Source organism: Salmo trutta, chromosome 3, assembly GCF_901001165.1.
Source record: "Salmo trutta chromosome 3, fSalTru1.1, whole genome shotgun sequence".
NCBI classification, from domain to species: Eukaryota; Metazoa; Chordata; class Actinopteri; order Salmoniformes; family Salmonidae; genus Salmo; species Salmo trutta.
In genome coordinates this window covers 70,488,304-70,504,655 of record NC_042959.1, presented here as the reverse complement: position 1 = coordinate 70,504,655, position 16,352 = coordinate 70,488,304, and the positions used below count along the sequence as shown (strand labels likewise).

At 45.7% G+C, this 16,352-nt stretch overlaps 2 protein-coding genes across 5 annotated transcripts in view; both read right to left on the bottom strand.

Moving 5' to 3' along the window:
• Positions 1-122: 122 nt before the first annotated feature.
• On the bottom strand, positions 123-1,912 carry LOC115186508 (lens epithelial cell protein LEP503). 2 transcript variants are annotated; one of them, XR_003875757.1, is made up of 3 exons: positions 752-1,912; positions 635-665; positions 123-419 (listed from the first exon to the last, which is right to left on the bottom strand). XR_003875757.1 is itself a non-coding variant. In XM_029746132.1 (2 exons), exon 1 carries the CDS (start codon positions 976-978, stop codon positions 787-789), a length of 192 nt encoding a protein of 63 aa, XP_029601992.1. In that variant the 5' UTR covers positions 979-1,912; the 3' UTR covers positions 123-665; positions 752-786. The 2 variants fall into 2 exon arrangements, 1 of the variants encoding a protein (XP_029601992.1); XM_029746132.1 differs by having other exon boundaries at positions 123-665.
• Positions 1,913-2,527: 615 nt separating this feature from the next.
• LOC115186485 (SHC-transforming protein 1) overlaps positions 2,528-16,352 on the bottom strand; it is a 30,707-nt gene continuing 16,882 nt past the window's right edge. For all 3 annotated transcript variants that reach the window (XM_029746116.1, XM_029746121.1, XM_029746109.1), the window contains 10 exons: positions 13,822-13,885; positions 13,050-13,169; positions 12,691-12,744; positions 11,209-11,260; positions 9,712-9,838; positions 9,464-9,614; positions 9,141-9,198; positions 6,506-6,625; positions 5,976-6,220; positions 2,528-5,848 (listed from right to left, as the gene is read on the bottom strand). In XM_029746116.1, coding sequence (XP_029601976.1) covers positions 5,720-5,848; positions 5,976-6,220; positions 6,506-6,625; positions 9,141-9,198; positions 9,464-9,614; positions 9,712-9,838; positions 11,209-11,260; positions 12,691-12,744; positions 13,050-13,169; positions 13,822-13,885 — 1,120 coding nt within the window. In that variant the 3' untranslated portion in view covers positions 2,528-5,719. The remainder of the gene's footprint in view (positions 5,849-5,975; positions 6,221-6,505; positions 6,626-9,140; positions 9,199-9,463; positions 9,615-9,711; positions 9,839-11,208; positions 11,261-12,690; positions 12,745-13,049; positions 13,170-13,821; positions 13,886-16,352) is intronic.

Here is a 16,352-nt window from a genome sequence, read left to right as displayed (position 1 = left end):
AATGCTTTTCCGATGTTGAGTGGTGCCACCTGACACTATGATGACATTGGCAGATGTCAGGCTCTACTTTTTTGTTTCTCACACACACATCACCTGACTCTGGTTAGCACACACAAACAAAATCAGATATTACATTCATTTTTATTCCTTGCATATTAAGACTGTACAGAAATTAATAAAACTTGGAATTTAATGTGACCTAAACAGCATCAAAAGCCATGTGCATTGCCTCACAGGTTTGGTTTCCCCACAGGTCTAGGATCAGCTGATTGGTGTTAAGACGATGCTTCACACACACTGCAGGTCTCCAGACCGACTGACTCAGGATCAGAGAAAAACAGAGAACCTCTGATACACCACCAGGCAGCACATCAGTTTCTCAAGCCTCCAGACAGGAATACAGAACTGCATCATGGGCACTAAGAGGAGTAAATCCACACACCAGGGCCATATAGTACAACATGTACAACATAACATACTACACAGTCCTACATATTTGGTAGAATATTTTACAGTTAACATGTACCGTAGCTGAAAGGAAATGTTGTCAGAAAACAGTTTGGCAAACGTCTTCTATTTTGGAGTCAAACTATGTACAGTATCTACTGTATGTAATGACAAGACTCATACTTACACCACTTCATACGCTGTGTTTAACATCTTAGCTGGTGAGAGAAAAACGGAGGAGAAAGAGTTAAAAGGAGGAAGAGAGAAACACGTCCAGAGAGACACGCAGGAAAGAGAACCTCACCCTCGTGCCCCTCTCTCCCTCTCGTAGTGTCTCAGTCAGTCCAGTATCTCCTTGATGCACCAGCAGCAGAGTACGAAGTAGAGGCACTCCTTGAGGGACTGGATGAAGCCGTAGGCCATGTTCCCACCAAGGAAGTTCTTCCCTCTGCCTAGGCCCATGGCCATGTCACGCAGGTTCTGCCCGAGGGAGGAGGGCATGGCCTGGGGGAGAGGACGCTGGGGGTGCATGGCTCTGCTCCACACGGAGGACAAGAGGAAGAAATTATAGAAATGGGAGATGAGAGGAATAGGGGTCAGGTCAATCCCAGAGGAGTTGAGGAGGAAAGGAAGAGAAGACCAGGGTTGGACTGGGTGTGAGTGGACAGAGAGCTCCTGTCCTGAGCTCCTCCTATAGTGACATCAACACTACCAACACCAGGAAGTGTTCTCTCAGCTCCTGATCTTTCTCTATTCTATTCTTCTACACAGACACACCAGTCACCCCTGGTTATGAACCATTCTGTTCACTGGCTCTGGGTGTGTTCTGCACCCCACCACCCCTCTCTCTCCCTCCCTCCAGCTCTCTCTCTGTATCTCTAGGGTTTTTGCCAGTCTGGAACAGACTAGCTCGGTGCTCTCCGTCTCTCTCTATGTAAAGCATAATCTATCCACCACCTACAGTACACCCCTCAGGATAGTTCCAGTATCACCTGCTCAATGCAGCTCTACTGTAAAAGCGCACAATATGCCTCCTCTCTTTATCCAGGACTGTGTGACAGCCTATTGTTTCTCTCTTCTGAACAGGTTGAAATAAGTAGGCCCCACTATTCTGATTTCTATATTGTTGGATGACTGCGTGGTGGTCATCGTCCAGGTTGAAATGATTCTGTGAATGACAGCTATACATGTTCTCACCAGATGTCTGAAAATAGAACATTTGCTGACATGGACCCTGCACCAAGGCACATTCTCTAACCCTAGACCCTACTGTACGCCTTGGCACTTAATGTAGAGGCACAACTAGCCTCTACCTCCCCCCCGTGGTAACTCAACTAGCCTCCCCCCTGTGGTAACTCAACTAGCCTCTACCTCCCCCCTGTGGTAACTCAACTAGCCTCTACCTCCCCCCCGTGGTAACTCAACTAGCCTCTACCTCCCCCCCGTGGTAACTCAACTAGCCTCTACCTCCCCCTTGTGGTAACTCAACTAGCCTCTACATCCCCCCTGTGGTAACTCAACTAGCCTCTACCTCCCCCCTGTGGTAACTCAACTAGCCTCTACCTCCCCCCTGTGGTAACTCAACTAGCCTCTACCTCCCCCCTGTGGTAACTCAACTAGCCTCTACCTCCTCCCTGTGTAACTCAACTAGCCTCTACCTCCCCCCCGTGGTAACTCAACTAGCCTCATCCTCTCCCTCTGGTAACTCAACTAGCCTCTACCTCCCCCCTGTGGTAACTCAACCAGCCTCCCCCTGTGGTAACTCAACTAGCCTCATCCTCTCCCTGTGGTAACTCAACTAGCCTCTACCTCCCCCCGTGGTAACTCAACTAGTCTCATCCTCTCCCTGTGGTAACTCAACTAGCCTCATCCTCTCCCTGTGGTAACTCAACTAGCCTCTACCTCCCCCCGTGGTAACTCAACTAGTCTCATCCTCTCCCTGTGGTAACTCAAGTAACTTCTTCCTGCCCAATCTTTCCTTGTCCTGTCTTCTCATAATCTCCTTGGTCGTCTCCTCGAAGTGTAGAACTGCAATTAAAACAATATATAGTCTTCACCTGTATTTAGCAGAATAAATAAGTAAAGGGGATATGTTCTATTTAATAGTTATGAATCAACATTTAAGAAAACACATCGCAGGAGACCAAAGAGTAAACCAAGAAACTGCATTTTAAAACCAAACTCACCAAGAAAGATTCATGATATATGCATTTATATGCAATCTGTGATTTCAGATACAGGTGTAAACATATGTATTTTCCCCCAAAAGAACAAGAGTATTACAACAGAACTGTAAAAAGTAAAAAATTAAATCAATATTTGTGAAGGCTAATTGAAAATAACCCTTTTGCTTTCAAAACTCAAATGACAAAGTACATCAAAACAACAACAATATAGAAACTGTAAAAAAGGATTTCCATGCAACAAAGGCAACTGTGATGAACAATGACAACGCTAGAATGCTTCACAAATTATGTAGAGGATAGATTATTCCTTTTACACACACACCTTGGGGCTTGTATACTTGTTTTCTTGTTGCCTATCCAGGACCTGTAGTCACTTAAACAGTCGGTGGCTAACACAGCTGTCCCTCCTGTGTGTTTGTGACAGAATGAAACAAAGGCCTCACACACAGCACACGTGCCACCATGTAAGAACTACACAATCCCCTACACTCCCAACCATAAACTCTGATCATCCACACATCCTCTCACAACACACACACAGAAGCACAATGAGAAAGATAAATAAAACAATTACCTGTCCAGGTTCAGAGAGCCCTTTCTCATGACTAGAGTTGCAAAATTCAGATAACTTTCCCCAAATTCCCCGGTTTTCCAGAAATCCTGGTTAAAATAATCATAGAATTACACGAGCGAATAAGCAGGAATTCCGTGAATCCTCCAACCAGGATTTCTGGAAAACGACGGGATTTTGCAACCCTACTGATCAGACAGAAATATTTTGTACAGCAGGTGGCAGATCCCAGTTTACTCTTCACTTCCACGTTTACAGTTTGGTTTCAGCCTCCCTCAAAAACCTGGACATGGTTCATTGGCTAGAATCAAAATGAATTGGATTCAGAGAGAAAAGTATTCTGTGGGAATTACATGTGAAATACAGTATCTGGTTCTGTCCCACCCATGTTATTAATAACATCTAAACAATAAAGACTTTCATTTCAGAACCAAGAACTCAAACCGACCAATCAGGTCTGATGTTATTTACAGGTGGAGTGGAAATCCCTCCAATGAGAGCTGCGACATCGAACAACCGTGACAACAACAAGTGACAACAGGAAGTAATAATGAATGTGCAATAGAGGAGCGGATTGCCATCACTGGACCTGGGTGGTGAGAGTCAGTGTCCTCTTTGCAGAGTCTTTGATGGCCTGAGAGACCATGTGACAGGATCCAACGGTCCACTACATTTGGATTAAGTACATCAACTGACTGTACAATAAGCACAGTACATTAGGTGACAGACTGCACTGGAGTGAGGTGACTGCATCGAAGAAACAAGGCACGAGTAAAAGATACAAAAAATATCATGAAGAGAAGGAGGGAGAGGATGATTTCTCCACTTTCTCTCCCTCTACTATCTTCTAATTCCAAGGAAAACAACACGTCAAAGTCCAACGTCCGACCAATGTTTGCGAAGCTCCCAAATTTCGTTGTGAACAGCGCTGATAACAGTTTTCCCTGCAGTGAGCTGAGAAGAAACACATCACACACTAATGCTAATGCTAACGCTAAAAGCTAATCTCCTGACCAAGTGTTGCAGCACATTTGGAGAGGAGATAAGATCATTGCTTTGAATGCTCTGGACCGGATGCTTTCGGCATTAAACACACTTCATCCAGTATTCCCCCCAACCTCTCCACCCCCCACCCGTCCAGACAGAGACATGGCCATAGATTGTCAAGGCAAACAGATATTAACAACAAATCCATTGAAAAGCAAGAAAATATTGGCATTAATCCGAACTACGATTCCAACACAGCACCGATTAAATTGTGACAGCCGCATTTGGGTTGACTGTGACATCGTCGTAGAATTGGTTTTGAGCTCTTTCAGATGACATCATGTCTAAGTCTGATGACATCTCTAGATGTGGAACCTCCCCCCTGCCTCTTCCCAGTCTTCTCTCCATCCCTCTCTATGTAAAGACACTATACTCCCAATGAAAGTACACATGACAGATACAAACTAGCACACTGCATGTTGGTGTATGAGTCATCTCCATGGTTTCTGCTGCCCCAGTCCAAGTCCACTTTCTTTGTCATGATCAGAGCAGAAAGGTAAGACCAGTCCCATGCAGACAGACAGGGAGACCAGTCCCATGCAGACAGACAGGATGATGCCGGATGGGCATGAATCACATCCTTTTATCAAACTCCACCTTCGGAGGCCGGAAAGAAACCTTGTCCATATTTGGACAGATGGAGACAATGGTTGTTGGCATAGCAACCCCCCTTTTTGCATACAGAGACGTCCTCCGTGACATCACCAGGTATCACTCAGGGGGTCAATGGTCAAAGATGAAAGGTCTTTTAATGGGAGTGGCTTGAGGGTGAGCGAGGGCCCTGATTGGTGTGGACACAAAAATGTCTATGCATATTAACAGGAGGCCTGATCTCAGTCATGATTGGTTATTCATGTGTTCCACTGATATTTGATTGGCTGTTCCTGTGTTCAAATGATATTTGATTGGAGGGTCCATGTCTGAGCTCTCTGATGAGTCCAATCATCAGACAAGTCTTTGGAGTGCTTCTGTGACGGTGAGAGAAACTGTTTCCTCTGCCATGTCTGGATCAAGACCTCTCCCCCCATCCCTCTCTCTACGTTTCACTCCTCCCCTCCAAGGTCCATAGTCCTCCTTTACTATGATTGTATCATTTCTGAATGACTCTATGGCATGATTTAATTAATATCGCTCAGTTTTTTACTAAATTGTATTCATTTCTGTCCCAATGAGAAGGAAAATAAAGTGTTCCTGTGTGTTACTCCCACGTTCTTTGGAGGAATGGAGGAAGTGGAGGGAGTGGACCTCGATGACGGAAGGATGAACAGAAGGAGGGATCAAGGAGGAAACAGTGAGTCGTCCAAGAGGAGAGGAGGGTGTGAGGAAAAGCAGAGAGCAAATGATTTTGGCAGAAAGAGTGACAGAGGTGTTTTTTTTGGCTTTCCTTAATGTGGTCAGCACTGCTTATGTGTAGTGTTTCTGAGAGAGTGTGTGTGTGTGTTGCATTGCTGTATTTGTGTGTGTGTGTTCAGGCCCTGTGCTCCACTGGTTGTTGCAGACACACCTCACTGCCTGCTGATACGATGGGCAGTCTGTTGTCCATGTGGTAACTGATCAGGTGGCTCACACTCTCAAAGTGGTGGTCTTTGGTACGTACCTGAGGAGTAAGACAACACACACACACACACACAGAGAGGGTCAACAAAACATAGCACGTCACAGCTGATAAGTGGGAAGGCGTCGGGTGGCTCGCTCTAACTCAGACACCTCTCCCTCCAACTCACCACTCCCTCTGGGTCGACCAGTAGTAGGTGTTTGGGCTGACCCCCCTGTTGTCCAGTGAGGACGTACTGTCCAGGGGTGGTGCCTGACTCTCGGACCAGGAAGTCTCCGTCACGGGTCAGCAGTCTCTCAGCCTGCCTGCGACTCAGGCTGCCGTGGAACCAGGCCTCACACTGCAGCTGTTCCACCAGAGGGGGTGCCGCTGAGACCCCCAGACCTGATACACCCAGGGAATCATCAAACGGCTCTGAGTGGAGAAGGAGAGAGGGCAGAGTGAGAGAGACGTTGTGAGACCATACGACCAGACCAGATTCATTCTTGATACATTCAGGATACCAATATTCTAACTTCCCCTATGTCCAAACCCAAATGAATAAACTAATGACTTCTACTGTAGTGTAATTACTGCAATATAGCTGATAACCATTCTAATTAGTCTTATCTGAGATGACTGATAGTGACTGCTACAGACTGCAGGGCCAGTTGATGTATTGTACACAGACTCTAGCTGATAGGGCCAACTGGGACTCACTCATATCGAACGCATCTCTGTGAGCGTTGCCATTGACTGCAGCTGTTGTGGGGCGGGGTTTATCCACATTGACGTATGAGGGGTCATCACACAGGTCCCGCCCTCCCTCCTTTGCTCCCACTGAAACAACCAATCAGAGGAGTTTAATCACATAACTGTCTGTCAGTATCACCTGGGAGGTGTTCAGGGATGGGAAACATTTAGAGTAGAACAGATATATAGAATATCTGTTTTGCGATGTCACAGATAGAAGAACCCAGATAATTCACAGGATGTATAAATCTGAGGCATCCGTTTAGAACTTCTTCTCACTACCAGATATAGTGATAAGAGGAAGTCCAGTGGCGGGAAGTGGGAGGAGATGCACTTAGATGAAACCTACTACAACTCCTAAGGACATGGTGTCAACAGAGACTTTCTGTTGAACTATTCGTCACAGACGGATCGGGCGATTTCAGCTGAGCGAGTCGACAAAGACATACAAGCGTAAATATGCACATTGCATTTCTAAATCTGAATGAGCGGGTGATAGGGTGCTAAATATCCATATTTACGATGAGCGTATTATTCAACTGTATGTACAATAGTTGAATTCCTTTATCTCTCCTTCTCCCGCTTTCTTTCCCCAGCCCTTTCACTGTGTAACCAGCCGTCAAATCGGGTTAGTCCACTAGGGACTTTTCATTGCATTATGTTAGTAATCAACGTATAATCTATTCTGTGTGTGTTTATCTCATTCTGTGTGATTATTTAGTTAGTTAGTAAATAAATAATTAAGCCAATTTGTGTATCGCTGAATCATCATGCAGACTAGGGTTGCTGCAGATTTAAGTCAACAACGTTCAGAATGAGACTGATATGAGGTAATAATAATTAATGGATGACTAATATGATAAAGGTATAATTCTGATATTCTTCAGTCAATTCGGGGAAATGGTAACTCATTAAACAAACTTTTTCTGTGGTGCCCCAAGATTGCTAATGAGTTAATTGTTACGTCATTAATTTAATCACTTAAACGTAGTAAATTGATTTGATTAAATAATTGTCATCGCATTAATGGAATTCACGTCACGACACCCCTATGGGAACACAGAGACCAGTTGACACACACTGTCCTAGAGCAACACACACTGTCCTAGAGCAACACACACTGTCCTAGAGCAACACACACTGTCCTAGAGCAACACACACTGTCCTAGAGCAACACACACTGTCACACACTGTCCTAGAGCAACACACACTGTCCTAGAGTAACACACACTGTCCTAGAGCAACACACACTGTCCTAGAGCAACACACACTGTCCTAGAGCAACACACACTGTCCTAGAGCAACACACACTGTCACACACTGTCCTAGAGCAACACACACTGTCCTAGAGCAACACACACTGTCCTAGAGCAACACACTGTCACACACTGTCCTAGAGCAACACACACTGTCCTAGAGTAACACACACTGTCCTAGAGTAACACACACTGTCCTAGAGCAACACACACTGTCACACACTGTCCTAGAGCAACACACACTGTCCTAGAGCAACACACACTGTCCTAGAGCAACACACACTGTCCTAGAGCAACACACACTGTCACACACGGTCCTAGAGTAACACACACTGTCCTAGAGTAACACACACTGTCCTAGAGCAACACACACTGCGAGCAACACACACTGTCCTAGAGCAACACACACTGCGAGCAACACACACTGTCCTAGAGCAACACACACTGTCACACACTGTCCTAGAGTAACACACACTGTCCTAGAGCAACACACACTGTACTAGAGTAACACACACTGTCCTAGAGCAACACACACTGTCCTAGAGCAACACACACTGTCCTAGAGCAACACACACTGTCACACACTGTCCTAGAGCAACACACACTGTCCTAGAGCAACACACACTGTCCTAGAGCAACACACACTGTCCTAGAGCAACACACACTGTCCTAGAGTAACACACACTGTCCTAGAGTAACACACACTGTCCTAGAGTAACACACACTGTCCTAGAGCAACACACACTGTCCTAGAGTAACACACACTGTCACACACTGTCCTAGAGCAACACACACTGTCCTAGAGCAACACACACTGTCCTAGAGCAACACACACTGTCCTAGAGTAACACACACTGTCCTAGGGAAACACACACTGTCCTAGAGTAACACACACTGTCCTAGAGCAACACACACTGTCCTAGAGTAACACACACTGTCACACACTGTCCTAGAGCAACACACACTGTCCTAGAGCAACACACACTGTCCTAGAGCAACACACACTGTCCTAGAGTAACACACACTGTCCTAGAGCAACACACACTGTCCTAGAGCAACACACACTGTCCTAGAGCAACACACACTGTCCTAGAGCAACACACACTGTCCTAGAGCAACACACACTGTCCTAGAGTAACACACACTGTCCTAGAGTAACACACAGGGTCAATCTGACTCATTTCCTCTCACTGTGTCCGTGTCATTCTCTCACTGCAAGTCATTGTATTATGTGTCACCTCATATCCTTTAGCTGAGTGTGTGTGTGTGTGTGTGTGTGTGTGTGTGTGTGTGTGTGTGTGTGTGTGTGTGTGTGAGAGAGAGAGAGAGAGAGAGAGATGGCTCACTTGGTAGAGGGGGAAGAGGCTGCTTGTGAATATCATTCTGACCCGGCTGTCCATAGGGCTGAAAACACACACACCAGAAGCAATTAAGATACAGATGGAAAAACATACATTACACTGACCAACTGACGAGACACACACACACTGTGAGGTGGATAAGGAGAGTGCCAGAGAGAGTGGAAGACTAAGGGCTGCTGTGATGTGAGGGTGAGACTGGGCCAGATGATTAGCCTACATGCTGAACTGCCCTCTCTCCCCTGGAGCTGCAGTCTGGATTCAATACAATTGACTAACAATTACTTGATGTGTGTGTATATATATCTCACCAGCGTAGCCCCAGGGCGGGCCCTCATGTCCACCAGTCCCCCAGGAGGAGGTTGTTTCCCGGGGAAGTTATTATAGTACGGAACATCTGCAGGGGGCGGTGCTCCCTCATCTTCCTCTTCCTCCCACGCTGAGCCGTCAAACGGAGCCATCCTGAGAAAGGGGAGAGGAGTCAGAACTCAGGAGTGAGAAACACACACACACACACACACACACACACACACACACACACACACACACACACACACACCTGTCATGGGGGGTGACCAGTTTGGGGGGGTTCTTCAGGTACTGTTTGAAGCGTAGTTCGAAGGCCTGCCCTATCGTACTGATGACTTCCTGGGCCAAGCCCTCCGAACACTCCAGGATATGACACGCTGGACAGAAAGGAAGCAGAGAGGAGGGTAAACAGCAGAGGTAAGGAAACAGAATATTGGCACTGCCTCGCTGTCCAAAGAAAGGTACTGAACAGGGATTGGATATGCTGCTGGATAAATATATTGAGTTTGTATTTATTTTTACATGGGCAGTACACATTAATCAATGTTTCAGTAAAAGTGCCGGTTTTAGCCAGCCGGCTAATTTTCAACTGCAGTCCCTGGGCAGGTTATTAAAAACAATTACAATAACAATACAGACAAACAATGAGCAGTGAGTATGCAGACAGAGCAATAGCACAAAAAGCAACAAAACAAAATACATAAAAGCAACAAAGTGGAGAGATGACATTGATGTAAGGTACTGAACAAGGACTGGATGTGCTGCTGGATAAATCTATTGGAGGGATGACATTGATGTAAGGTACTGAACAAGGACTGGATGTGCTGCTGGATAAATCTATTGGAGGGATGACATTGATGTAAGGTACTGAACAAGGACTGGATGTGCTGCTGGATAAATCTATTGGAGGGATGACATTGATTTAAGGTACTGAACAAGGACTGGATGTGCTGCTGGATAAATCTATTGGAGGGATGACATTGATGTAAGGTACTGAACAAGGACTGGATGTGCTGCTGGATAAATCTATTGGAGGGATGACATTGATGTAAGGTACTGAACAAGGACTGGATGTGCTGCTGGATAAATCTATTGGAGGGATGACATTGATGTAAGGTACTGAACAAGGACTGGATGTGCTGCTGGATAAATCTATTGGAGGGATGACATTGATGTAAGATACTGAACAAGGACTGGATGTGCTGCTGGATAAATCTATTGGAGGGATGACATTGATGTAAGGTACTGAACAAGGACTGGATGTGCTGCTGGATAAATCTATTGGAGGGATGACATTGATGTAAGGTACTGAACAAGGACTGGATGTGCTGCTGGATAAATCTATTGGAGGGATGACATTGATGTAAGGTACTGAACAAGGACTGGATGTGCTGCTGGATAAATCTATTGGAGGGATGACATTGATGTAAGGTACTGAACAAGGACTGGATGTGCTGCTGGATAAATCTATTGGAGGGATGACATTGATGTAAGGTACTGAACAAGGACTGGATGTGCTGCTGGATAAATCTATTGGAGGGATGACATTGATGTAAGATACTGAACAAGGACTGGATGTGCTGCTGGATAAATCTATTGGAGGGATGACATTGATGTAAGGTACTGAACAAGGACTGGATGTGCTGCTGGATAAATCTATTGGAGGGATGACATTGATGTAAGGTACTGAACAAGGACTGGATGCGCTGCTGGATAAATCTATTGGAGGGATGACATTGAGTCTCACCTCTCTGGTTGACTGGGTCTTTGGCCACGTATGCTACATACTCTGCTGTGTCCTGAGGGAGAGAAACGAGAAGAGGGGGATGGGGAGGAGGAAGAGAGGGTGGGAGGGGCAAATGAGAGGGAAATATGAAGAGGTAGGTGAGGAGAAAAGGGGAGAGTGGGTGAGTTGGAAGAGAGAAGGAAGCAAAGATGTTTAGTCGGAAGAGCTATTAACACACAATGATCTAGAGAGGAAGAAGAGAGGAGGAGGAGGAGGAAGAGCTATTAACACAAAATGATCTAGAGAGGAGGAAGAGAGGAGGAGGAGGAAGAGCTATTAACACACAATGATCTAGAGAGGAAGAAGAGAGGAGGAGGAGGAGGAGGAAGAGCTATTAACACAAAATGATCTAGAGAGGAGGAAGAGAGGAGGAGGAGGAGGAGGAAGAGCTATTAACACACAATGATCTAGAGAGGAGGAAGAGAGGAGGAGGAGGAAGAGCTATTAACACACAATGATCTAGAGAGGAGGAAGAGAGGAGGAGGAGGAAGATCTATTAACACACAATGATCTAGAGAGGAGGAAGAAGAGATGAGAGGAGGAGGTAGAGCTGGAAGAGAAAGAATACATGTCTGAGGAAGAGAGGTAGGGAGTTCTACTGACGTGGATGAAGACAAAGGAGGGAGGAAAGGAGCTATGGAATACAGAGAGAGGTGGATAGAGGAAAAGAAAGATGGACGGAGCAAGATGGAGAGGCAGCGTGACAGGGATAGAGGAGTAGATGGATGGACAGAGTGAAGCAGAGAGAAAGAGAGGCATAGAGGAGTAGATGGGTGGACAGAGTGAAGCAGGGAGAGGGAGAGAGGCATAGAGGAGTAGATGGGTGGACAGAGTGAAGCAGGGAGAGAGAGAGGAGTAGATGTGTGGACATAGTGAAGCAGGGAGAGAGAGAGAGGCATAGAGGAGTAGATGGGTGGACAGAGTGAAGCAGGGAGAGAGAGAGGAGTAGATGTGTGGACATAGTGAAGCAGGGAGAGAGAGAGGAGTAGATGGGTGGACAGTGAAGCAGGGAGAAAGAGAGGCATAGAGGAGTAGATGGGTGGACAGAGTGAAGCAGGGAGAGGGAGAGAGGCATAGAGGAGTAGATGGGTGGACAGAGTGAAGCAGGGAGAGAGAGAGGAGTAGATGTGTGGACATAGTGAAGCAGGGAGAGAGAGAGAGGCATAGAGGAGTAGATGGGTGGACAGAGTGAAGCAGGGAGAGAGAGAGGAGTAGATGGGTGGACAGAGTGAAGCAGGGAGAGAGAGAGGAGTAGATGGGTGGACAGTGAAGCAGGGAGAGAGAGAGAGAGAGAGAGAGAGGAGTAGATGGGTGGACAGAGTGAAGCAGGGAGAGAGAGAGAGAGAGAGAGGAGTAGATGGGTAGACAGAGGCAGAGCAATAAATAGAGTGGGGATAGAGGATGGATAGTGAGGTGAGTGAGGGAGAGGGCTGTATGACTCACTGGGTCTCCTCCAGAAGCGAAAGAGATGGACTGCATGTGATGATTTGCAATTATCTGTGAAAAGAGAGAGAGAGAGAGAGGGGGAGGGAGGGATTTGAGCATGATAGTGTGATGAATGATGAAGAGTTGAGATGTAGAGGTAGAGGTAGAGCGAGAGAGAGAGAGAGAGAGATCATGTTTCTCCATTCAGCAGTAGGAGTTGATTCCATTGACAGTTAGATATAGTGTATTCTAAATACCTAACTGACTGGATGATGTAATTAACACCATGTAACAGTCTGTAATAACAAACCCAGATAGATCAATAACAACAAACACTCATTCAGGATCCATGCTGAGTGTGCTTGTGTGTGTGTCACCTGTTTGCAGTCGGAGGCCAGCAGGTTGAGGCTGCTGGTAGAGACCGTCAGGCTGATGGTCATCCCAGCAAACTGCAGGTTACGTTTCCCCAGAATGGACGTCATACAGCGAGACGACGGCTGGAGGGGGAGGGGAGGGAGGGAACTTTTAAAAGCTCTTTATTAACCATTCATGTTAAACAGAAGGCCAACAGGGAAAGAAAGATTTCACCAATAAGGAAGATTAAACAGAAGATATTCTAAAAGCAGATAACAGAGCATAGTAAACATACTGTACAATAAACAGAGAAGAGTGTGTGAAGGCAATAGAGAGGGTGAAGCATGTCTGAGCTGCTCTGTTCAATGGTTCATATGGTCAACACAAACTAAAGCTTGTCTAGTCAAGTCCCCCACAGTCTCCCACAGTCTCCCAGGGCCAGACATGCTTTAGCCAAACCAGTCTGTTGTGTATATAGCAGTTTTATGTAGTGTTTGGGTGGATGCTTTAAGTTTTACAGGAATCCCCCCCCCACTAAAGACGGGCTGGGCCCGGCCCAGTTGGAGTTGGCTTAGTCTCGGCACACACAACTTAGTCACAAGTCTCCCTCATACAAGGGGCAGTGTGTACATGTGTGAGAGAGAGACCGTGAGAGACAGAAGTAATTACCTGGAAGTACCACTGACCACAGAGTGGACAATCCAGCTAAATCCAGACCCAACAACGCCCTGACCACGGCCCTCCACTTAACACATAAATAAATAATACTCTGTCTGTGTGTGTATATTGGTGTACCTTTCTCTTGCGTTGGGCTCCTTTGGCTCCAGGCACTGCCTCACACACCACTGAGATAGCCTCTCTGAAACGACAACACGTGTGAGAATCTCTCCGTAACACACTTGTGCGGATTTCACACTGTGCAGCAGATTAGATGAAATCTGGCAACATGTGACACAGACTTGATCATCCTGACAACCACACTCATCCTCACCATGGATACAGACATCACCATAGAAAAGCAGAAGGAAACCACCAGGATTCCAGAACATGCTAATTTAGAGGTTGTGAGGGCGGTAGGCACACACACAATACTGTTAAACCGATACAGTCCTTTCAGATTGGCCAACACTGAATGGGTAGAGGCTAGGGACCAAAATAGAACAGGGCAAAAAAGAGAACTGGGGGTTATGAACTGGAGATAAATAATGCATTATGTGAAAATGAGGTAGCTAGTAAGAGTACATTTTGTGATTTGCAATGTTTTGAACCAGAGACCTATACAGCACTTAGCTCTAACTACATGACTCTGTTTTGAACCAGAGCCTCATACAGCACTTAGCTCTAACTACATGGCTCTGTTTTGAACCAGAGACCTATACAGCACTTAGCTCTAACTACATGGCTCTGTTTTGAACCAGAGACCTATACAGCACTTAGCTCTAACTACATGGCTCTGTTTTGAACCAGAGACCTATACAGCACTTAGCTCTAACTACATGGCTCTGTTTTGAACCAGAGACCTATACAGCACTTAGCTCTAACTACATGGCTCTGTTTTGAACCAGAGCCTCATACAGCACTTAGCTCTAACTACATGGCTCTGTTTTGAACCAGAGACCTATACAGCACTTAGCTCTAACTACATGGCTCTGTTTTGAACCAGAGACCTATACAGCACTTAGCTCTAACTACATGGCTCTGTTTTGAACCAGAGACCTATACAGCACTTAGCTCTAACTACATGGCTCTGTTTTGAACCAGAGACCTATACAGCACTTAGCTCTAACTACATGGCTCTGTTTTGAACCAGAGACCTATACAGCACTTAGCTCTAACTACATGGCTCTGTTTTGAACCAGAGCCTCATACAGCACTTAGCTCTAACTACATGGCTCTGTTTTGAACCAGAGACCTATACAGCACTTAGCTCTAACTACATGGCTCTGTTTTGAACCAGAGACCTATACAGCACTTAGCTCTAACTACATGGCTCTGTTTTGAACCAGAGACCTATACAGCACTTAGCTCTAACTACATGGCTCTGTTTTGAACCAGAGACCTATACAGCACTTAGCTCTAACTACATGGCTCTGTTTTGAACCAGAGACCTATACAGCACTTAGCTCTAACTACATGGCTCTGTTTTGAACCAGAGACCTATACAGCACTTAGCTCTAACTACATGGCTCTGTTTTGAACCAGAGACCTACACAGCACTTAGCTCTAACTACATGGCTCTGTTTTGAACCAGAGACCTATACAGCACTTAGCTCTAACTACATGGCTCTGTTTTGAACCAGAGACCTATACAGCACTTAGCTCTAACTACATGGCTCTGTTTTGAACCAGAGACCTATACAGCACTTAGCTCTAACTACATGGCTCTGTTTTGAACCAGAGACCTATACAGCACTTAGCTCTAACTACATGGCTCTGTTTTGAACCAGAGACCTATACAGCACTTAGCTCTAACTACATGGCTCTGTTTTGAACCAGAGACCTATACAGCACTTAGCTCTAACTACATGGCTCTGTTTTGAACCAGAGACCTATACAGCACTTAGCTCTAACTACATGGCTCTGTTTTGAACCAGAGACCTATACAGCACTTAGCTCTAACTACATGGCTCTGTTTTGAACCAGAGACCTATACAGCACTTAGCTCTAACTACATGGCTCTGTTTTGAACCAGAGACCTATACAGCACTTAGCTCTAACTACATGGCTCTGTTTTGAACCAGAGACCTATACAGCACTTAGCTCTAACTACATGGCTCTGTTTTGAACCAGAGCCCTATACAGCACTTAGCTCTAACTACATGGCTCTGTTTTGAACCAGAGACCTATACAGCACTTAGCTCTAACTACATGGCTCTGTTTTGAACCAGAGACCTATACAGCACTTAGCTCTAACTACATGGCTCTGTTTTGAACCAGAGACCTATACAGCACTTAGCTCTAACTACATGGCTCTGTTTTGAACCAGAGACCCATACAGCACTTAGCTCTAACTACATGGCTCTGTTTTGAACCAGAGACCTATACAGCACTTAGCTCTAACTACATGGCTCTGTTTTGAACCAGAGACCCATACAGCACTTAGCTCTAACTACATGGCTCTGTTTTGAACCAGAGACCTATACAGCACTTAGCTCTAACTACATGGCTCTGTTTTGAACCAGAGACCCATACAGCACTTAGCTCTAACTACATGGCTCTGTTTTGAACCAGAGACCTACACAGCACTTAGCTCTAACTACATGGCTCTGTTTTGAACCAGAGACCCATACAGCACTTAGCTCTAACTACATGGCTCTGTTTTGTAC

Excerpts from the sequence above, each read along its gene's own strand:
- LOC115186508 (XM_029746132.1), bottom strand. The coding sequence starts at position 978 with ATGCACCCCCAGCGTCCTCTCCCCCAGGCCATGCCCTCCTCCCTCGGG.